This window comes from Musa acuminata, chromosome BXJ3-11 (assembly GCF_036884655.1).
Source record: "Musa acuminata AAA Group cultivar baxijiao chromosome BXJ3-11, Cavendish_Baxijiao_AAA, whole genome shotgun sequence".
Lineage (NCBI taxonomy): Eukaryota > Viridiplantae > Streptophyta > Magnoliopsida > Zingiberales > Musaceae > Musa > Musa acuminata.
In genome coordinates this window covers 9,311,400-9,333,891 of record NC_088359.1, presented here as the reverse complement: position 1 = coordinate 9,333,891, position 22,492 = coordinate 9,311,400, and the positions used below count along the sequence as shown (strand labels likewise).

General features: G+C 39.4%; 4 protein-coding genes across 6 annotated transcripts; 1 reads left to right on the top strand and 3 right to left on the bottom strand.

The window, feature by feature from the left end:
* Positions 1 to 170: 170 nt before the first annotated feature.
* LOC103971200 (protein FAR1-RELATED SEQUENCE 6) lies at positions 171 to 4,485 on the bottom strand. 2 transcript variants are annotated; one of them, XM_009385161.3, is made up of 7 exons: positions 4,247 to 4,485; positions 1,930 to 4,026; positions 1,724 to 1,819; positions 1,532 to 1,630; positions 1,189 to 1,257; positions 941 to 1,107; positions 171 to 693 (listed from the first exon to the last, which is right to left on the bottom strand). In XM_009385161.3, the coding sequence occupies exons 1-6, from the start codon at positions 4,307 to 4,309 to the stop codon at positions 976 to 978; spliced, it is 2,556 nt and encodes an 851-aa protein (XP_009383436.2). In that variant the 5' UTR covers positions 4,310 to 4,485; the 3' UTR covers positions 171 to 693; positions 941 to 975. The 2 variants fall into 2 exon arrangements, with proteins under 2 accessions (XP_009383436.2, XP_009383437.2); XM_009385162.3 differs by having other exon boundaries at positions 1,945 to 4,026; positions 4,247 to 4,483.
* Positions 4,486 to 5,118: 633 nt separating this feature from the next.
* LOC135652397 (probable transcription factor PosF21) lies at positions 5,119 to 9,498 on the top strand. Of its 2 annotated transcripts, XM_065173279.1 has the most exons (5): positions 5,119 to 6,190; positions 7,284 to 7,328; positions 7,650 to 7,782; positions 8,606 to 8,690; positions 8,997 to 9,498. In XM_065173279.1, exons 1-5 carry the CDS (start codon positions 5,538 to 5,540, stop codon positions 9,314 to 9,316), a joined length of 1,236 nt encoding a protein of 411 aa, XP_065029351.1. In that variant the 5' UTR covers positions 5,119 to 5,537; the 3' UTR covers positions 9,317 to 9,498. The 2 variants fall into 2 exon arrangements, with proteins under 2 accessions (XP_065029351.1, XP_065029352.1); XM_065173280.1 differs by lacking the exon at positions 7,284 to 7,328 and having other exon boundaries at positions 5,121 to 6,190.
* On the bottom strand, positions 9,495 to 10,760 carry LOC103971283 (cytochrome b561 and DOMON domain-containing protein At3g07570-like; the record flags this gene model as incomplete). The annotated part of the gene is made up of 4 exons (XM_065173223.1): positions 9,495 to 10,023; positions 10,091 to 10,209; positions 10,262 to 10,346; positions 10,402 to 10,760. Coding segments are annotated over 4 exons (918 nt in total), but the record flags the coding sequence as incomplete, so codon positions are not given.
* Positions 10,761 to 10,821: 61 nt separating this feature from the next.
* LOC103971196 (uncharacterized GPI-anchored protein At1g61900) lies at positions 10,822 to 22,248 on the bottom strand. Its single transcript, XM_009385158.3, has 8 exons — positions 21,958 to 22,248; positions 19,543 to 19,671; positions 18,132 to 18,986; positions 12,315 to 12,560; positions 12,189 to 12,203; positions 11,958 to 12,098; positions 11,773 to 11,820; positions 10,822 to 11,347 (listed from the first exon to the last, which is right to left on the bottom strand). Exons 2-8 carry the CDS (start codon positions 19,556 to 19,558, stop codon positions 11,283 to 11,285), a joined length of 1,386 nt encoding a protein of 461 aa, XP_009383433.2. The 5' UTR covers positions 19,559 to 19,671; positions 21,958 to 22,248; the 3' UTR covers positions 10,822 to 11,282.
* Positions 22,249 to 22,492: the final 244 nt, after the last annotated feature.

Below are 22,492 nucleotides of genomic sequence, written 5' to 3'. Positions count from 1 at the left end.
CTATCGCTTTGTACAATAATGCACTAATCTGCTGGATATAATATCTTAACAAATACACTCAAAAATCTTTTATCTTTCTCAACGGACAGTTGCGAGCATTACAAAGTATTAGATGGACAACTAATTTGATGGGCTATATTCCATTTACATCAGGGTTTTGTGGCAACAGATGAGCAGAACAAGCACAACTATTAACACGGTTAACCTTTTTATTCACAGTAACATGTGCAACCCAATGACATTATAATTACAAGTCGCCAAACCAGACCCTTACTACGGTACTAACATACATCATGAGCTTCCTCTCCCCATAACCAGCAAACTAACATACACACTTACAGCTGCAAGGCAAGGCAATTCGTTTGCCTACTACCAGGGCTAAAACTTATTACTTCTATGTTCAGATAAATTTCTGTAAGAGAGACTACCAAGACAGGCTCCTAACAGTAACTTCAATCACAGAATTCGAAATTTCCAGCAAGCTCAGTCCAGGCCAAATATTGAAATAATTTGTCGAACGAAGCTTCTGGTGGGAAGCCATATCCTAGAGTAATTAGATGTAGGACCTCTCCCAAGTTGCAGATTGTACAATGAGATTGGAGTTCCGATTGCGCCTTCGTGCTGACATCTAAATTTCCCCAAAGCAATCATAATTGGAGAGTGGGCTCTGATTTCAGCTGCGGCTTGACCAACCTGACACAAATGTAACTGTTCAAATCACAAATGCAATTAATTCTCCTAATAATGTAGCAAATAAATCCAATGGATAGAGCTGGGGTTAATAGTTAAAGCAGCCACACATTCTCCTCCAAAGTAGCATATGGAATAAATAATTTTCACGTGGTTGTGATCAAAGAAAGAAATAGGTGGAACTAGAAAATGGAAATAGGTCAGTCATCAATATGCAGGACATGTATTCTGGTTTGATTTGTGAACACACCTAGGGTTACATTCTGTAGCTTGATCCCCTTTTCATTATCCAGTTGTTGCAACAGGCGGTTCTTTTGGATTTTGAGTTGCTTCCACAGGCTTGTGACCACGATACATCTTTCGTCTCTTTGGTGTAAGACCTGCTGGTGCCGGAGAATCCTTTTGGTTCCGAGTAGCCTGCGTGTATTCAGATTATGTCATGAACAATGTAATGGAAGTTATCCCCATCAAAGCAAATGTGGAGCAATTAATGTCAACCTGGAGCATTGGCTGATAGATCCATGGCATCATGGGTCCATTTCCGAATGTTTGAGGATCAAACCCACCCTGTGACATATAATTTGCAAATTAAAGTTTGAGAAGGCATTGTTAAATAACCTCAAGTTACTTAAAATGAAAGGCTCAAAGCCCAATCCTCTGTTAGGATACCAAACACAGCGACTCATTTGCTTCTATAGGGGCGAATATTTAATGAGCTGGATTTGATGACCATACTTTTGCATATATGACTAAAGTTCACATAGCATGAAACAACCTTTTAAACATGAAAAAAGGGCCGTAGGAGTTTGGGGAGAAAGGACAAATGGCAAGTAACACAAACCGGGAACATGTAGACAATGCCAGGCCGAACTGGTGTGTGGTTCCCATTCAATGGTAAGCCAAATTGACTGCGAGACAAGACAGTTGGATTTCCTCCTTCCTACCATAAACATCATTTCCAAGAAAAAAATGAGCAATTCTACATAATAACAATAATAATGTAGAGCAGCAAGATACTAAGAACTGTCAGAACCATTGGTCTTGTGTTTAGCAGTGGCCTGATCTGGGTGGCAAGACATGGAGTTGGAAGAACTTGAAATTCAGCAGCCTTCGTAATTCCTTGAAGAAGCTGCTCACACAATAAGGTCCATGGCATCTTAGCATTACAAATCAGATTAAAAAAAAGGCAAAAATGCATCTAACTAAAATAAACTAAAGCATCCATTTAAATTTAACTACATGGATCTTATTTACTTGTGGTAGCACACCAGGCTGCTGCACTGCATTTCCATTTTCAGAAGTCACACTCTTTTCAGCATTGTGTCTGTGATTCCAGATCAATCTATTTGCTTTAGGAATCCGAGGCCTGATCTTAGCTTGTGTATCATCATATGTTCTATCACTCAGAAGAAACTTCTCCATATCTTTTATCAATTTGAGAGCTAGCTGGTATTTATCTGACAACACTCCTACTTCAACCAGCTGAAGGCATCGCATTGATAAGTAATCATATCGGTCAACTCTGTTATTGGCAATGGCATCATCTGAAGAATGAGCAAGAAAATGCAATCGCTTAAAGTCTTTTTTCCACCGACCAATAACATATTGAGATGGAATTTCATGCACTTGTTGCAACTTGAATACAGACAAAGCATGCCGACATAGGATCCCTCTGAACTGAAATGAACCACATATGCATTGAATCTCCTTTTCTTCTGTGTTATATACAACTCCATGATTCTTGTTCATTGTCCTCTTTCCATCATCAAAAAAAATACATTCCCTGACGTCGAAAGTAGACACTGGTCCATCCACTTTGACCAGTGATGCATGACAGTACATTATGGCCTCAATCTCATCCTGGAACTTTTTGAATATATTAAGTGTGTATACTTTAGAAAGTTGTTCTTCCATGTAAAATTTTGATACAGACGGCCGTCTCTTATGAAATGTCTCAAAATCTGCTTGAGCTTCCTTTTCAATTTTATCCAGCAATGCCATCTCATATTTACCAAGAAATTGCTTCAAGGAAGTCTTTGCTTCTACATGCCCATCAAAAAATGTGGCCACAGTCTCATTATGTTGGGTGCTGGACATCCCAGCCCAGAATGTGTCTTTTAAATAAACAGGGACCCAAGAATGTCGATATTCATATAATGACCTGATCCATTCATTACCTTGAAGTCCATATATCTCAACCATCCTTCTCCAATCTTCCTCAAACTCGTCAACTGTTATGGAATCATAAACAGCCCTTTGCATTGCCTTGTTAATAGCTCTATAATCTGCTGATCCACCTAATTTCTCAGGAACTTTTTTCATTATCTGTGACAAGCACATGCGATGACGAACGTCAGGCAGCACTTGAGAAAGTGCGGTCTGAATGCTTTTAGACTGATCAGTAATCAGGGCCTTGGGAAACTCCCCATACATACATGCTATCCATGTCTTAAACAGCCATCCATAGGTCTCCATGGTCTCATCCGAGAGCAGACAGCAACCGAGTAGCACCAACTGACCGTGATGATTCACCCCAACAAAAGTAGCTAGAGGCAAATCGTACTTATTAATCACATAGGTCGTATCAAGCATCACAACATCATTATAATACTGATAAGCAGCCCTAGACCGTGCATCCGCCCAAAATACATTCCTCAGGCAACCTTCCTCATCTAAATCCACAGTATTGAAGAAACTCATATTCTTGGCCTGCATTCGTGTAAAGAAAAGACAAAGAGCTTCAGCATCTCCTTCTCCAAGCTTCAACCGACCTCTTTCCACAAAACTCCTATGTTCACTCTCACTAAATAGTAGTTCCTCAAGTGTGCTTAATCGACTCATGGACATCCTTGGCGGCAAACTCGGCTGTGCAATCTCTCCATCCTTGTTACGCTCGGCACGCTTCTTGGCAGCACCAGACAGCTGCCTATAACAGGTCAAGAACCGTGCCATTGAGGGGCTCACCGGATGGTTGTGGTCAATGTTGGCCACCACCAAGTGCAGCATCCCATCACCCCACAGCTTCACCTTAATCCTAGCCGGACAGTTAGTCTTCGCCGAATTTCTCTTCCGGTACTTGGGCTCCGGCCGCTTCCGACCTCCCTTGCAGCACATCAGCTCTAAGTACAGGCAGTGGCCATCTTTGGTGAAGGCAGATCTTCTTATTGCAATGCCGAAGCCTACCCGGCGAGCATATCTCTTGTAGAATTTGGACACCTCTTGATGATTCTTGAACACCATGCCCACCTCGGGCATTCTGTCTTCGACTTCAGCGCCGGCATTCTCATCAAGCAACTCACCATCGTCGAGTCCTTCGACCCCATCTCCCATCAATTCCTAAAATGAAATAAAAAAAAAACCAAGAAATGCAGTTAAACAGCATCTTTCGCTCAAAAGATTCAATCCTCAATTCAACTTACAGAAAGAACACCGCAAACAACAAGAAAAGCCCTAAATTTGAAGCAAAAAAGTAAGGAGCTCTTAAAGGGTAGAGATATCAAAGAAATCGGACTGGAAGTTGAGGAAGAAGAGAAGATGGTGGGAAAGCATTACCAACCTGGGAATTGAGCGAGAGGGAGGGCCATCTAGGTTTCTTCTGTCGAACGCTGGCTGCTTCCATCGCCGCCTTCCCTTGCTCCGTTATCGGGAAAGAGGAACCTCGTGTGGACCTCCGGCTGGGTTCTCCTGCGAAGCCGGGAGGCTTTCACCGGCGACAGGAGAAGTAAGCGGGGGAGGTGGAGGGTGGATCGAGCTCAAGGGTTGCTTCTCAGCGGAGGAAAGAGAGAGACAGAGAGGACGGTGATCGTATTCCACGGTGTCGTCTTCTGCTTGGTCGTCAGGAAAGGACCCACCAGAAGCATGAGAGCCGTACGCGAAATGGTAAACAAGTGGGTGCCCAAACGTGGTTAAAAAGCGTTTGGTGGCTTATTCGGAGTGCAAATTTACGTAAATATCCTCGCAACGTTTTCACAATTACACATTTACCCATCAATATAGTTTAGAAGCGTGCTTTTATTTAATTATCTATATATTTAGCCCAACTTAATCATAAGTAACTTTATTAGGTTTTAAATGCTCCTTTTTATCAATTTAACCCAATCTTATCATGATTAACTTTATCAGAACAATTTTCTTAGAAAAAACATAATTGAAAACCTCCTATTTCTGGATTAAAGATTCATTTACTGATTTATCCCAATTTAATCGTGATTAACTTTATCAAAATATTTTAAGAAAAGAAAAGAAGTAATATTTCTTTCCCCTCGTTAGCTACCTTCCTTGCTCAGAATCGTGGGACCCATTACTGAAATCCTATGATAGAACAGGTACAACATATGTAACATTTAGGTGCATGCGGGGACAGATATGTAATTGTATGAGAAGAACATATCCGATAATTTTAGTGGTCGCAAGGAATGGTTCCTTCTCTCCCTGTAGAACGGACGTCTTTCTAGAAGCTTCTCTGTTTCCACTGTTCTTCCGTTCGGCGTCGATTCTTCTTGCTTTATCTCAGGCCAATCCCCTCCATCTCATCGCAATGCCAGCTTATCGAGTGATTCTGTGGTCTTGATGCGTTCTTGGGCGCTTCCCGTGGGAAAAAGATCGTTTCTTGGAGCTTAGATCGAATGAATCCATTGTTTTATCTTGTTTTGTGATCTTCGCGCTTTCCTTCTTTGGATTGGGTTCTTCGGGCTAAAGATCGATTTTTTAGGGTTTCTGAATCGTGGTCTCTGTGAGGTTTTACGCCTCGATTTCTCAACTTCTAGGGTTTTGTAGCCTGGCTGCCCTCCACGAGGGATTGGTTCTTGGTTCGGGGCTTGCTTTTTAGGGTTACATGATTTAGGGCTATGGAGAGGGATAAGTCAGCAGTTCACGAGAGTGGTGGTTTACCTCCTCCTCCTTCGTCACGGTTTGCTGCCTTTGCCTCGGCTTCGACTTCGAGCACCCTTTCTGCCAAGTGCGAGACACCCGCTGTGTCTCCTACTCCCATTGACGGTCATGGTGGTGGGCGATTCAGTCATGACATTGACCGAATGCCGGATAATCCACCGCGAAATGCTGGCCACCGGCGAGCTCACTCAGAGATTTTGAGCCTCCCGGATGACATAAGCTTCGACAGTGAACTCGGTATCGTAGGTTCTGGAGAAGGACCATCGTTGTCTGATGAGACCGAGGAAGATTTGATCTCCATGTATCTTGATCTGGACAAGATAGCTTCATCCTCGGCATCGTCAGGATTGGAATTGCAGGGAAGTGAAACTTCTGGCACTGGAGCTGCTGGTGCACCTGCTTCTTCTCAGGCTGAGATGGTGGCTGCAGCTTCTGGTGAGAGGCCAAGGGTCAGGCACCAGCATAGTCAGTCCTTCGACGGGTCTACTTCTATCAAGCCAGAGCTGTTGGCATCGGGCACAGAGGGAATGTCCTCGACAGAGGAAAAGAAGGCCATGTCAGCGGCAAAGCTTGCTGAACTTGCACTTATCGACCCAAAGCGAGCAAAAAGGTTAGTTAGTGAAGCAGATTTCCTTTTATCAATTCTTTTAGAAGTCCACCATGCATTTTGGTGAAATAAAGCATAGTTGCCAGAGTCTTTGTTTTTCCTACAATTCTTTACAGGTACACATACTGTTAGAGAACCAAGTGCTTAGCATTTTCTGGTTGATATCAAAATAGGTCACAAAGCGGACAAGCATAGAGGTTCCATTTGTTATCCTGAAATTAAACTAAAAACAATATTAACAATAAGGATTCTAAGATAAAACTGAAGTTTCTGATCCGGATGCATACAAACAATGTCTTGGTGTGATACTTGATATCAGTACGGTTACATGGGCCATTCATCACAAAGCATCTCAGTGTGAAAATTGTGTAATTTATGATGGGGTGGAAATCAGTAGTGGACTGAAAAAGAGGAAAGAATTCTTGCTTCAGTTCTTCTAAACCAATTTGTTATATATTTAATGATATTGGTTAATTAAGACTATGCTACATACAGTTCTCTTCTCAGATCTCAGTGCTCAAGTGTATTGAACTACATCATTAACGACATGAAAACACCATCACAGATGCTTTCATTATCTTTTGTAGGACAATAGGAGTGTTACAACTAGAACTTATCTTACAGTTTTTTAATCCAGATTAATTCAGCAGAGCGAAAAGAAAAGAAGAGGCAAGTGACCTGAGATTTTTTCTTATACAGTTCACTGTTAGATTTAGATCTGAGGAGTCTATATATAAGGTATGTAGGTGACGAAACTTTAATTGTTCACAAAATGAAGTCGGATCAATGAAAAGGCCCCTTGTTTTTATTGGATACATATGTTTGTTCTGTCATGTATCCTCGATAGGAAAACTAATGGTGTTTTGGTGACTCTACATCAATGAAAAGGGGTTCTTGGTCAATAAGGTGAATGTGTTTTCCTTATTGTCTTCATCTGACTTTTTCTGTTCATTCCATTCCCTTTCTTATTTTTATAATGAGATAATTATCGATTTAATTTTATAACTGAAACCATATTTACATTTGAAACCCTATCAATTTTGGAGCCCTTTCACGGTGCCCATACTTTAATAACAATAGCATGTTATGGACATAGGGAAAGGGGATGGATTAATGATGGGCATAGGCAGAAAGACACGGAGTAAGTATTTTTGTTTCCAATGTTTCAATAATTTTTGTTCAAGACATGCTAAGCTAGTGAATTATCTAATATGTGGCATGCCAGATCTGTGGATTACATCATAATTTCTTTTTCTTGATGTCATGCTAATTCTTCTGTTTCCTGGTTAGATTAATGTCTAAAGACGAATCAGATATATGCCTTATACAACTATTTTTGTAGTTTTTTATACTGCTCCAAGATGATCCTTTGCACGAACTTCAATTGTGAAATACCAATCTAGTATTACAAGTTCACTAAGGTACATTATCTTGTGATAAATACTCTGGTCAAATGTTTTAGGATCTGGGCAAATAGGCAGTCAGCTGCCAGGTCAAAAGAAAGGAAGCTTCGGTACATAGCAGAACTTGAGCGGAAAATATTAACTTTGCAGACAGAAGCAACAACATTGTCATCTCAGTTAACCATGTTTCAGGTGCATGTTCTTCTATAAGTTATTTGAACATGAAAGCTATCATCAGTTAACCAATTGACTCTTTGGACCTTATTAATTCATGCTGCAAAGTTCATCTATCTTTATTGTTCTGGATCTAAATTGCAAGAACTAAGATGAAAGGACAACTGCACAACAAGACGGAACAACTTGAAAGAGTTGATTAAAAAGGAAGCAACAATTTGTGCTCTATCCAGAGCATTTCAACATGGCAGATGGCATTTTATTTTCAATAAGGATCTTGGGTGTTTGCTTGTAGATTGGAGGATATTAGAGTGTTTCCAGCTTAACCATACATCTCGTTATCGAAATTGTTGTTTTCTGTTCTATAGGATTTATAAGTTCCTCGATTCAGATAATTTTCATATAAACAGCCATCGAAATTGTTGCAAATGATCATAAATGACAAATTATGTGTATTCATTAAGAAAAAGTAAGCTGTCTTAGTATATTGAAAAGAATAGTCAAGATGGACTAGTAGAGAACTCGGTGTCAGAATAACTTTAACTCAAAGTGACTAGTGAAAGAACTCTTTGGTTACATTAGCGAGCCAAGACGTGTTTATTTATTTTACATTCAACAGTTCCAATATATTGACATTTAAGATTTATGGAAAAAATAGGAAACCAGAAGTAAAATACATGTAAAGCTAGAATTGCTCGTGGTATGTGATTTTCTTCACATGGATCGGCTTAAATCATTTCGGTTTCCATGTCTTGATTTTCTTGTTAGATTCTGATAGCAATGAACTTGGAATGCCTATCTGAATTGACTGAAATCTTCCCTTGCTGGTCTACATTGTCAGACAGACAATACTGCTTTGACTGCTGAAAACAATGAATTGAAGTTACGCCTACAGACCATGGAGCAGCAGGTTCACCTGCAGGATGGTAAGGCTTCAATAGTTCTTTGATATCATGCACTCCCTGTTATCTCTTATGAGGTATTCCAAGTTGGCTGTGTAGTTGTTCGTATTCGTGATATTGTTTTTGGAATATTGTGATGCGAGGATTATAACAACAAATTATCAGTGAAGACAGAAAATTCGTGCTACTTTTCATAGTCTTTTTCCTTAAACATCAAGTTTTCCTTGTTTGAAGCCTTTCCTGTGTCCCATATGTCAGGATCAGTCTGGAATTTGCTTTGCCTTACACAAGAAGTGTCGCCTGTCTAACTTATTTGAATTCTTGAACCAGCATTAAATGAGACACTAAGAGGGGAGGTTCAGCGATTGAAAATTGCGACCGGAACGGCTATTGCTAACGGTGCGCAGATGGTCAACTACACGCAGACGTCATCCTCGGGGGTAGGCCAGCAATATTATCACCACAATCATGCACTGCAATCACTCATGGCAGCTCACCAACTTCAACAACTTCACATCCATTCTCAGCATCAGCAGCAGATGCTCCCGCAACAACATGAACTGCAACCACAGCAGCAGCCCCCCTCGACCGAGCTGAAAACAAGAGCCTTGGCTTCTCAATCCCAGGAGAGTGCTCCGCTTCAGGAGTGAATGATGAGTGAAAACCTGGTGCCATCATCTCTTTATAAGCTATTTCTTCTTGCTTGTGACCCAATTATCATGCACCAACATGAACTTGTTATAGTTATCATTATCAGAAACTTGGGAAATTTTATCCAGGGTTTGTACTTGATTACTACACTACTTGGATTTATCAATGGTTGGTTTTGGTAGGTATTGTTATCTCGATTGAAATCCACTTGGATAGAGAACAGAGAGAGCTCAAGCTCCTGCTCCGGTTTTAAATCTGATGCCACTACATCTTTTGCTGCCATCAAACTTGTGCCAGTTTTGTACTGCAAAAGCTGCAAGCCACTGGCAACCAAACAAAAGCACTGCCTCGTTAACTTCTGCTCTCGCTCACTCGTACCTCGCAATGCACCTTCTGGTCTCCGAAGTCACAGCGATGATCGCCCCAACGCCGTAAGCGAGGCCCCACGTAGCGGTGAAACCAGTTCCAGTACTTCGCCGCCCTGGACGCCTTGTCAGGGCAAGCGAGCACGGCCGCCATCACCTGCACGCAGGTAGTCGCAGACCTCATAACCTCAACCACCATCAAGTTCTTAGATTCCAAGTCAGTGCTGTCAGCGTCGGGAAGAAGAAAGGCAAAGTTAACGCATGTGACTGGCCTCGAGTTTTTGTGGCATGCATGATATATCATCCTCCAAATTGACGACGACGATCCTAATTCTAGATAATGTTAATGTCTAATATGAAAACCAGTATGGCGAAGCCGAGTCCCTTGTGGACGTCCACGCCACTTACGCCCCGGCGACGCCCAGCCCAAACCCGAGCCCTTGTATCGACGCGTGGGAGTAGAACCACAGCGGATCCCAGTCCTTGAAGAAACGCACCACCGCGACGCCCACCGGCATCAGCACCCCCTACCCCGGCCAGCATCACCAGCAACGCGTGCTGCCTCGGCGATCCGAACACCGGGTCGCCTCCCTCGCCGTCTCCGCCGCCGCCGTCGTCCGAGCTCACCACACCTGCCCACGTACCATGAAGCAGCGATACTTTGCTTGTCATCCATCAACCAGTGCATGCGTGAAAGCAGCGGCGCGAAGCCCACTCACCCGCGGCGGTGTAGTTCACTGAGACGGAGTCCTTGTCCCGATGCTCCGGCAGCAGATAATTCGACGAAGAGGGGGCGTTGTCGTCGGGGCCGACCACGAAGACGAGGTACAGCCTCGACGACCGCCGCGTGATCAGCGACGTCCCGTACACCAGAACTCTTCCCCCCGAGGCTGTACTGCTTCACGATCCCGCTCCCGCTCCCAGTGCCGGCGACCCACCCGGCCATGGCGCTGCTCCCGACCATGTTGCCGTCGCTGGAGAAGCTTAAAATGAGTCGATGGAGACGAGAGAGCTGTCTTCTATTGCCTGCCCTCGAGCTTTTTCCCAAATCGACCAAGAAACCACACACATTCAGAATTTAGGGTTTGAATTCTGGTCTCATTGTTAGATGATGCCACCAGCTACGTCAAACAATGACCTGCCGCTCAAAATGTGTACTTCATTTGTATGTCAGCATCAGTAACTAAAATTGGAGTCGGTGTAAACGCAAATGCAAATCAGCAATTCCCAACCCATCAACTAAGCATGCCGAGTATGCAATAAAATAACAAACGGATGGAGGAGAGAATGGGAGGGAGACACAAAGAAAACCCAAATACAAACAAACACATACGGCATCCATACCCTATTCACAACACACCTTTGCCATCAGGCAGCCTACCATTCCGAGAGTCCTCTTCCTCTGGTCTCTCTCCCATGTATTGCTCCCGAGACCACCTCTTCTTCCCCCATACCCTAGTATTGCTCCCAGTCCACAGATCCAAATGCTTTCCTCCGAAAATAAGCTGCTATACATGAAAATTGATCGTCTCGATGTACATGTAAACTGGCTCCACAAGTGATTTCCTGACATCTGGATCACCCCCTGGCTCAGACTTGGTCATAGCAATAAGCTGGAGATGACATGTACAATGGAGAGGATGATTCTTGCAGTGTTGTAGCTACCTACAAGTGGGTAACAAAACAATGTTAATGATTCTAAAACAAAAACAAACATCAGAAACAGAAACAAAAGATATTCACATGTTTGATTCATCAAATCAAACATCATGCACAAGTCACTTTTGACCAGTTCACTTCAGCAATTTCTTAATAACAGGCACAATATATGGCATCTAGGGCAACCAAACCAGCATGACAATTGGTCACAAGTGTCATCCAATATCTTGCTTTCGCAACTAATTGACTAGGAAAGTAAATAAGCAAACCCAAATATCATCCCCAAATCACTTCAACTTGAGTCTTCAACAATGTCTAATTTCAAAGAAAATTTGTGAAAAGAGCTATGGGATAAATGATACTTCCTTGAGAGCAAGAAAATTATGTTAATAAGAATGTGAATTTAAGCGAAATCAGCAAATATGACTTACCTGAGCTTATAGAAGCCTCAGGTATAGGCAGCGCAGGCAATGACATCTCTGCAAAAGTTAAAGAGGCAAACCAGAAAATATGTCAAAGTCAAACCAACATTCTAATGTTTATGACAATCCAAATCAAGAAACCCTAACAATCTCCTTACTACAAGGTAATAACTCAAGCCATGGACTTTACTTACCAGGCGCGCAGAGAGAAAAGGTCGAGAGAGAGGATGAGGAAGGCCATGGAGCAGCAATATTATCACTTAAATCACATGTAAAACTGAAGCCTGTGACATTGTCAAACACAATATCTGCCGGTAAACTGCGAAGCAAACATCCTGCATTCAGAAAGTTATAGAACTAAGATGCGGGCAGTACTGTTAACCATATAAAAAATGTAACTAAATTTCTCTAATGCAAAAACGGACCTTGTTGGCCATATGCTGGACCCATCAAATGCATTCAGAAAAAGAAGAAAATCCTAGTATTAGATATCATACAACATCAAGAGAGGCTTAGTCTGAAATTAAAAGGCCAGTGGCTGGAAAACATACACTGAAGGCTGAAATCTTTCAGGTCAACGTTGCAAAGTTCATAAATGTTTGTTGTAACTCCACCTTTCTGTAGCATTGACCCAAAGAATGTCGCACAATTGATGGCTTGCCTATTTGTTATGAGCATCTGCTTCTGTATTGATGCAATATAAGTGTTCAACGAACTGCAACAGGAAAGACTGGAAGGAGCCATATCACCACATGCTTTGATTATTGATGAAGGCTCTTCAAATTCCAATGGACAAACTATGGGAGTACCAATAACAAGTCACAAATCAGTACTCAGGAATAAAATAGTTGCAACATTCATGTCAGATAAATATACGTGTCGATGGGCATGATATTTCATGGGTTTGTCACAAAAAATAATGAATATAGAAACTATGACTCTGCAGCATGCCAAATGTACTTGTGAAAAGTATACAAACCAAACAAGCTAGATCAGCTGTTGAACCAAGCTCATAATCGCTGGCTTGCCTAACCCTGATTTAGAGTCATTATATATCAGCTCAGCCAGCACTCTACAGCACAGTGTCCATGATGGTCAACACAATCTAATTCCAAATATACACTGTACATCATTGACAAAACATGAACCATTGTGTTCCCCGCCTCCAAAACTTAGCCAAAACTCAAGAAAAAAAATCCAAAACTGGGAACCAAATCAAGATAACCTCCAGTAATGTAATGTTTTGTCAAAATGACTAGACAGCAAACATAACAAACCTCACAAATGGCTTGGGAATTCATGACACCCAGACCTATATAAAACATGCAGCTCCTCTCTGCCATATTTGTTTGTTATTTCACTAAGTTTATGATGAGTCCAAACTTCAGAAGAATTGCTGCTGAAGTTGTTTGAAGCCACAGTTATAACTTATAAGACCCAGGCAGAACGGCCAATATGGGGAACCAAATGCTCAGTCAAACTGATCCATTAACTAGACCATCTAAACCTTAGAAAGATTATAATGCCCTTGATTCTTTGTTTGTTACACAAGGCAGTTTCTTTTCCAACTGCAATGACGTTTCTTTTCTTATTATAAGGATGAATGAGAAGAAAATCATATTCTATTTGTTAACCCCTTATCCTGTCATGTTTACTCTCATCGTCATCCCTACATTGTCTCTCACTATTGTCCTTTTCTTCCATCACCATTTCTTCTTTCCCATTTTTATCATCATTTTCTTACACTGTCGTTCTTTCTCCCTCTCTCACTGAAATAGCCCAGTAGCACAATGTCACAATTCTAGGCAGTCATAACCTCAATAATTTCAACAACTCTTTTAGAGTTCATAATATTCTAGTCCAAATAATATATACATAAAAAATAATCTAAATGTATACGATAATGCCCAAGACTTCAAATCGTTCTTCTATCCATATCAAAAAATAAGCTACTCCTCAATTCTAAAAAATTAAAAAATAATCATATGAGCAAACTACAACTCAGACTCACATGCTGGCAAAACTTATTATAAATAAATGTTTTGCTTAAAACATGTGAATTCTTTATGCATTTAATACATGCCTTTAAAATATGCAGGAATATCAAATGTTTCTTTGTGCTTATACAATTTACAAAAACTTAAGCTTCATATGTCTTTTAAATCAGAAATTGCTAACATAAAATGCTTAGCATATTTTTCAAAGCAACATGTATCTAAATGCATTTTCATAATGAAAGCACAAATGTAGCCAATGTCATATATCATATCATAAATCATCATTGTAGTGCAAAAGACTGCCATTAGTGATTCACAAATAAGTAGAAATATAAGTAAGGATTAATAAGCATAAGTATAGCTAAGGTCACATGTCAGAACTAAGGTGCACATGCCAGAACAGAAGTCAGCAATATTTATGATTATAGTCATATTATATCCCGTGACAAGGCTCAGAACTATGTTTAGCCCCATCAAATAGGTGACACATATCTCAAAAGAAACTAGTTTCTGAATATACAACCAATATATAACCACCCTTGGTAGGATCCATATCATAGCTATACTAACTAGACAAGTGTCATGTACAATAACATGCATAACTTTTACAAACTAAGAGTTTGAGCAAATCCTTCAAATATAATAAAATCATATATCATTTAAAACCAATAATAATTCGATATTTTTAATTCTTTTCAAATATATCATTAAAACAGATATTTTAATGTAAATTTAAACAACATAAATAAATAAATGCTTATAAAACAACAAATGATTATTTAAATCATTTGTTTTTCTAAATTATCAATATATAAATTCTTTTGCAATATTTAAAATAATAAAATGGCTTGTAAATCATGTAAATCATATGCATTTACAAATTTTAAATACATGCATTATTAATTTCAAAAACAGACTCGATGGAGTCATCGAATACTTACTTGAATTAAATATCCTCGATACAAATATATAATTCTAATGTCTCCTTTTCTTTTCTTATTTTTGCACAATCATTTTTCTTCTTTTAATTTTTCACTGCAAAAATATCATAATTAACTAGAAACATCACAATTAATCAATATATAATCCTGTACACTAGTATAATTAGTAGCATAGTAATGGAATGAAAAAGGGCTTTTAATAATTTTTTTTTTTATTTTTTATTTTCCTCTTTTTTTCTCCTCTTCCCTTTCATTTCTCCTTTTCTTTCTTTTCTTTTCATTCTTTTCTCCTCTCATGAGACAACTCCTCTCCCAATCGTCTCTTTTTGTTCCTTTCCTCTCCACTCTCTCTCTTCTACCTTCTCTTCTTCCTCGAGATCCTCTCTTCCTCTTCTCACACACATGAACCCTCTCTCTCGATTAAAAGAGAGGCCATAGGGAGAGTCCATGAGAAGCGGAATGGAGTTTAACTTTTTGTTGACATTTTATAATTAATCCTCATAAAGATTATATTTCCATTTAGGTGAAATAGGGATATTACATATAAGGACCTAAATGAAACTATAATATTTATGAGGACTAAATTGCAAAAAAATAAAAAAACATCCCACTGCTTCTCTTACTGACTCTCCCTGTCACATCTCTCTTAAACGAAGGAGAGAGGCTTTGTATGTGTGAGAACTGCAAGTAGAGGAAGGGAGAAAAGAAAGAAAATGAAAAGAAGAAAAGAAAAGAAGAGAGAGGAGTAAAAAGAAGAGAAACTGAGAAAAAGAGATCATGAAAGAAACAGAGAGGAATAAGAGAAAGAGAAAGGAAGAGAAAAAAATGGAGAAAATAAGAAAAATAAAAGAAAATTCTACAGAGGACTCATTTCCACATTAGATTGATTCAGATCAAGCCCAAGAAATTTGTGTTGTACGTTTTTGAATTATTTTACATTCCCAACAATTAGACTAGTGTATAGGATTATGGATCGAGTAACTCTGATGTTCCTAGTTAAAATAATATTTGTGTTGTGAAGGAAATAAAAGAAGGAAAAATGGTTATTTTGGAAAACGTCTTCAAGCTACTCTCAAGGGTCACATCTTTGAGCTTCAAAATTTTCAATCTCAATCTTAGGCTCCATCTTCTATTGTTTCATCTTGACAGAGGCCTCATGTTATTCCTTCATAAGAAGTCAAAATTGTCAATTCATGACTCCCTTAATACCGGATAAATGAACCATCTTGTATTAATACTCTACCAATGTTTCTAACCAAGGTTCGCAATTTCGTATCGTACCGGAGTTTCGACGTTAGCTCGGTACAGTACGATACTATATACCGAGCGATATACCGCTCAGTATATATATATATATATATTTTATAAAAGGCGACGTCGTCTTTTCCTTCTCCCACGTGGGGCGACGCGACGTTGCCTCGTTTATATATATATATATATATATATATATATATATATATATATATATATATATATATATATATATATATATATATATATATATATATATATATATATATATATATATATATATATATTCGTCTTTTTTGACGAATATTTATATATAAATATATATATATCGTTCCGTCCGATAACGGACGATCCGTGTACCGGTCAGCTGACGGACCGGTACGTACTGCCCGTACCGGGTGGTATTATTCGAAATTGCATACCTTGTTACTAACAATTTACAAACTCCAAATTCATTAGTGAAGAAACCAAGGAATGTTGTACTGAACCCATATTAATCTCTGATCGAACCGACACATATCGATCGATACCAATGTATTGACACATGATACATCGATATATAACAGTGTTTCAAAGATAATGAAGAAGGAGAAGAGGAAGGCACAGTGGAAGAAGAGGAGGAAGGAGGAAAAAAAAAGGAAGAGGAAGAGAAAGAGGAAGGAAGAAGAGATGGAGATAGAGGAAGAGAAAGGAGGAAGAAAAAGGAAAAAGAGGAGACGGTGGAGGAAAGAAAGATAAGACGAGAAAGGAGAGGAGGTGGTGGAGGATGAGGGCGGAGAAGAGAGGCCCGGGAATGGTGCGTTGTGCCAATGCCTAGCGACAAACGATGGTGGTGCACCATGACGGTGTGTGATGACAATGCACGACAAAGATCACATGATACGCCTTGCTCGCACGAGACCCGATTAGGGCTAGATGGATTTTTTTATATTGGTGGACTAAACTATCCGAAACAAGGGTGGTTTGCATGCTGGTTCATACCTAGACCGGTGTGTACAATCCGACCAAAATGTCATTCTATGGAAGAAACAAATCTAGGATATCAATAAACTTTAGAAAAGCCTCTTGAACAAAAAAAATATGATGCTTAATCAAATGTTCAAAAGTCTTTGTATGTCGTCATTTTTTTATTCCATCAAGCACAACACAAATATCGACCACAAATGTTCTGTCGGTTCCACCACAAAGAAATCAAAGCAAGTTCATTAGGGAGAGGAGATAGATACAAGATCTTTTCTATCAAGCTATATATGTATAGTCATTTTCACCCATCTCTACTGATCTAGGTATGGATATTGTCACAGCCCAACCTGAGAGGATATCTAGTTCACTAACTTATTTAGTTTAAAACACTAGCCTAAAATGCTTAAGCCAGGTTAACAATAATACATCAAGCCTTATAAATCTAAGTCTTTGTCCACTTTCAACGTGGAACTATACCAGTGTCAGAATCTCTGCCACTTTAGGACTTAACGTCCCATCAAGGACCAATATAACCCACAGACTAAAATCAAACATGATGGATGTGAGACCCCACTAAGCGGTAGCTCTATACCATGATGTGATCCTAGCCTTGTCCATGGGTAGTACTTTTCTACTCAGTCCCGATAGTTAACCGGACCATCAACAAAAAGCTCCTAGCGTGGGACTAAACCAAAGTTAATAGTCGTACACCGATAAAGCTTCCATATATCAATCTATCTTTATCCAATTTCAACGTGGGACTAAACCAAAGTGTTACATGTATTATTAGGGCCTCATAACTTGAGCTACATATATTACCCCTTAACAGAGCCCACATCATACCACCAGTGGGAGCCTTGTGCACCATACTCCCTTTCTTTTTAGACTCACTAGGCCTACATGGATAACTTATATAAGTACTGATGTTATCATAAATGCAGATTAAGTCTTGCATAGGGCATCATTTGCATGCAACAAATGGCACAAAAGTATATCATAATTGATGCAGATATGAAGTATTGCACTAGACATTGTTGCGTGTAAGATGCATATGCAGTATGTAATTGTTTGAAATATGAATTGCAGCTCCACAACCAAAAATATGGCTATTCTATTGGAATATCCATAAAAGAAAGAACGAGCCAGAAAAAGATATGTCATTATATAAGATGGGACATTGATACCAAAATCAATCAGGATACATGAGAAAACAAACCTTTGTTAACTTTGCAACCAGATAAAATCCGGAATGCGGTGTTAGCAGCCTCTGATGAGAGTTTCCTAGACAACCATGCATACACCACTCCTTTACAGTCATTGACAACAGTAATCCCAGCAGCAGTCCCAGGTATTCTAGAATTGTCGAGCATGCTTGCTCCTCCTAGTGAGATCTGAAGTGCAGCTTCCATGATAGCAGGTTGACATATTGGTCTGCAGCACTCCTTAAGCGGATCAACTGTGCTGCATGAGTCCAGTAATTTGCTTGTATTTACTATTTTCTCAAACGTAACCAGGTCTTTGACATGACATGAACCACCAGTAAGATTTGACAACTTCACTGAGCAAAGAGTAGGAATAGTGCTATTTGCCCCTCTGCTGGCTAATATACTGATAAGATCTGAGAAACAATAGGTAGCAGTAGCTTGATTGAGAACAAGCATGTTGGATTCACTACCATAAGCACCTTGAAATATGTGCATCAAGCTATTAACCTGGGGACAACAAATAACATTTCCCACTAGTGCAGCTAAAGGTGCAGAGCAGTCGGATGCCGTCTTGTCTATGATGTCCGACATTGAAGAAAAGTTGACGGGGCATTTCCCAGTCAAGACTGGTTCATAAGTGCTTGGAAAGGATGGGTACATTGGTGGAAGTGGCTCAACAGGATATGGATTCCTTGGAATGACAGCAGGAGATATCTCTATGGGGTCAAAGAGTCCAATAGGTGGATCAGACAGAACAAATTTGTCAGGAACATGAGGCTTGGGCTTAAAATCTGTTTTCTGTGACACCACATGTTGAAAATCGCAAAACCAAATTGCAAGCATCAGAATTCGGCATATAATTTTGCCTGCAAAATATATTGTCTCAGTAATTCTGAAGCAATAATTATACTTTGTACTGGAAAAACAACATCTTTTGTCAGATGCAGAAAGCATCAAGAAAACACAATGTCAACCTCTAAGAAATTACATAGAGGTAAAATATAATGCCACAGTCAGTAAACAACCAACTTTTTGCACAAGATACTGCCTTGCAATGCTGAACATACATAATCTTGCTAACCTGTCTTGTGCAACACCACATTACATATAGTATACACAAGTCTCGACTAAGTATTAAGCCGCTCAATATATGATGCATTGGGACATGTTGTCCACAGTATTTTGCGTTCGAGTTCCGATCCTCGTAACAGATAAAGATAGTGAAAGGCACTTGAAACATATCATTTCCATATGAGGACAAATTTACAGGAAAAACTAACAAGAGAAACAACAAAAATATCAAAAGTTAAGATAGTTTCCTACTGATCACTGTGAAGCATCTGAACTTTATAAACATATAAAAGACTATAGTCTTTTTTGGAAATGTTTAAATTCTAAGTTTCCTTTGATGGGGAGAATTACCAATAAGATGCTCCATGTCGACCTTCTGATAGCATAGACATCCAGTGCCACAAGTTGCCAGTCATCAATTCATGGTTGCCTCGTGGTTAAATATACAATAAAATATCATGACAAGGACCCACAGCCACCCTAAAAGAGGATTGAAATCTCAGCAGGAATGACATGAAAACACAAGAATATAACAAAGAAAGTACCAAAGATGTTCAGATGTACATAAACAATAATATGACAAACTTGTAGAATAAAAAATAAAATGCTTTACACTTAAACCATGCAGTACATGATGATATTAAGAAATTTCATTGGGTCGATAGTGTATGGTCAATCATTGATATTACTTATTTGTTGAATATAATTTTCTGTCTATAGGATTTGGTTTGATACTAAATATAAGTAGTTATCAATAACAAGTCTAACAGGTATAATGCAATTTCTATCACTAGTTATGCTGCATTAGCAAAAGCACATTTATGCTTAAGGTTGAGAGGAACAGGAGATTACTTATCACTAGGCTCAGAATTGTAATACAACAGAACAAAGAAACTATCAAGGTCTAGTCACGATAATCATAAGTTCATAACTAAAATTAGAAAGAAGAATCCTAATCTATAGTGGGAGAAGCTCAATCCAAACAAACACAAAAACAAGTGCATGTAAAAAAGAGACTTAAGAGTTAGTATCAACATGAAAATTTTCAAGCAGATGATCTATGGGCTTGCATGCATAAAATTCAAACTTGGAAGAATTATCTACTTCTCAAAGATTTTTTTTCCTGTCGACTTATACTTACTTTTCAAGAATAGTCATGAGCAATTGGGATATGATCCCTATCAGATATTTAGTACTCAACCATACGAAAATTTTACCACAAGATTTCCCCATAAGTAGGTTGCATACACTTTAAAAACTGGCGTGCTATATTTAAGTATTAGTTATAAAACTCAGTGTGTTCCTAATTTAGACCCATCCGAGAACAATGAATGGTTCATAGTTTCTGATCAATGTTTAAAGCAGAAAAAATCTTGTGTATGTCACACTGGTCCTCAAACCATGAATTTAGAGCAAAGTATTAAATGCAATCTGAATTTTTTTTATTGCATATCCCTATCTTTGTCTTACATGCCATTCATATTTGACTTAAAGGTAACTTGTAGAATGTGTGCTGAGAAGCTAGCAAGGTATATGCAAGTCGTGAACCTTAGCTTAACCTGTAGTCATGTTTATAGCCTTGCCTATTGGCAATAATGCATAAGAATCATTATATATTATTAAAATCTAGCATCAAGACACTTGTCCTCAAACCATGAATGTATAGCAAAGTATTAAATGCAATCCGATCTTTTTATCAAAAACCCCCCATCTTTGTCTCACATGCTAGTCATATTTGACAGAAAAGTAACATGTAACATGTAGAATGTGTGCGCTGAGAAGCTAGCAAAGTATATGGCAATCGTGACCCTTAGCTTAACCAATTATCATGTCTGTAGCCTTAACTACTGGCGATCGTTATAATCTAGCATTGCAATCTTTGTGATATCTTTTCTCTCTCTATGACAACTTCAGTCAAAGTAACCACAAGTCATATCGATTCGTTTATGCAAATTCACTTTTTTGGATCAATCTCGCTAGCACTTAGTCACTTCATTACTAGTCAACGTCATCCAAGAAAAACTTCTACAAAATTTCACAAGCTCCTTGAATGCATCAAAAGAATTGTTCTTTGCATAATTCACAGCCACACTGAACATAGATTGAAAGTAATTGTGTCGAGCAGAGCAGCAAGTCGTCCAAAAGATCACACGTTGCTCAAACTAAGAGGCTATCAACATTAAGATAAGAAATCCCCCCCACTTTCATCACGTTGTCACAGAGATCGCATCCAATTCTTGCCAACTTTTGTTAAACACAAAAAAAGAAAAATCAAGAAAGTGAATCCCACGGGTCCTCAAAGTCCATGATACTGATATTGTCTCACTTGATCGGCCCTCTTCCACACATAATGATCACACCAAGTGCAAAATTGTCACGCCACGGACAGAAAGCACGCTACCAATCTCGCAGATCTTCCAAAACCACTAAGAACCCACTGCCAATTAGATCCCCCGATAGACAACAAATCATAAGAAGCTTTTGTTCTTTACGGTAGTGGTCACTCTGATATCTTAAATCTTTCTTTACCAAAAGAAGCAATTTCCAACCAGAGAAAGACAAACATACATATCAGGATCGACATAAGACCAGACAAAACCACAGGAAGAGCATGACTAACCTAAAAGAAGAGAAAAGATCAAGAAAGGCACCAACACGAAAGCATCAAACACTAGAACCGATCAAGAAAGGGGGGAAAGAACATGAAAGAAGAAAACGAACATTTCACACTACGATTCAAAAAGTGAACTAGCAATCTGAACTCACCGGCACGATCAACAACGGAATCCGACCCCAAAAAAGAAACCAGAAATCGCAAACCGCCAGCCAGTGTACCGAGGTGGAGCGCCGGAGCACACCTTTTCTTGGATCGGAATGTGTGAGTGGATTCGGAATCCCTCTCTCCTGCGCCCCGCCAGACCTCGCCCCTCTTCCCTTGCCTCGGATACTCCCCCCTTTTCCAGATTCCGAACTCTCTCTCTCTCTCTCTCTCTCTCTCTCTCGGTTTCTTTTCCTCCGCTGTGTTCTTGAATCGTTCTCGCCTCTCTCTCTCTCTCTCTCTCTCTCTCCCCCTCCTTTTTCCGAGGTGGGTTTTCATTTTTAATACAAATAAAAGTAACGGACGCGAATCCGGAGTTAATTTCGGCTCTGCAAATGATTGCTCCGGAAGCAATTTCCCAAAATGTCCCTACGAGAGTTCGACTTGGACCTTTTGGACTCGAGATGGGCCTTTAAATAGTATTTGGGCCGAGCCCATCTAATATGTGGGGCAAAAAAGAAAATAACAAAAAACATATTGATT

Bases quoted from the DNA above. Each gene is read 5' to 3' on its own strand.
- LOC135652397 (XM_065173279.1), top strand. From the start codon at position 5,538: ATGGAGAGGGATAAGTCAGCAGTTCACGAGAGTGGTGGTTTACCTCCT. The intron at 7,329-7,649 runs GTAAGTATTTTT...CAAATGTTTTAG, and splicing joins CATAGGCAGAAAGACACGGA to GATCTGGGCAAATAGGCAGT. The intron at 7,783-8,605 runs GTGCATGTTCTT...CTACATTGTCAG, and splicing joins CTCAGTTAACCATGTTTCAG to ACAGACAATACTGCTTTGAC.
- LOC103971196 (XM_009385158.3), bottom strand. The intron at 12,561-18,131 runs GTTTGTTTTCTC...GTACTCCCATAG, and splicing joins TGGTTGCAAAGTTAACAAAG to TTTGTCCATTGGAATTTGAA. The intron at 11,821-11,957 runs GTAAGTAAAGTC...TAACTTTTGCAG, and splicing joins CTTTTCTCTCTGCGCGCCTG to AGATGTCATTGCCTGCGCTG.
- LOC103971200 (XM_009385161.3), bottom strand. From the start codon at position 4,309: ATGGAAGCAGCCAGCGTTCGACAGAAGAAACCTAGATGGCCCTCCCTC. The intron at 1,631-1,723 runs GTTCTGACAGTT...TGTTTATGGTAG, and splicing joins TGCTAAACACAAGACCAATG to GAAGGAGGAAATCCAACTGT. The intron at 1,108-1,188 runs GTTGACATTAAT...GAATACACGCAG, and splicing joins TCTATCAGCCAATGCTCCAG to GCTACTCGGAACCAAAAGGA.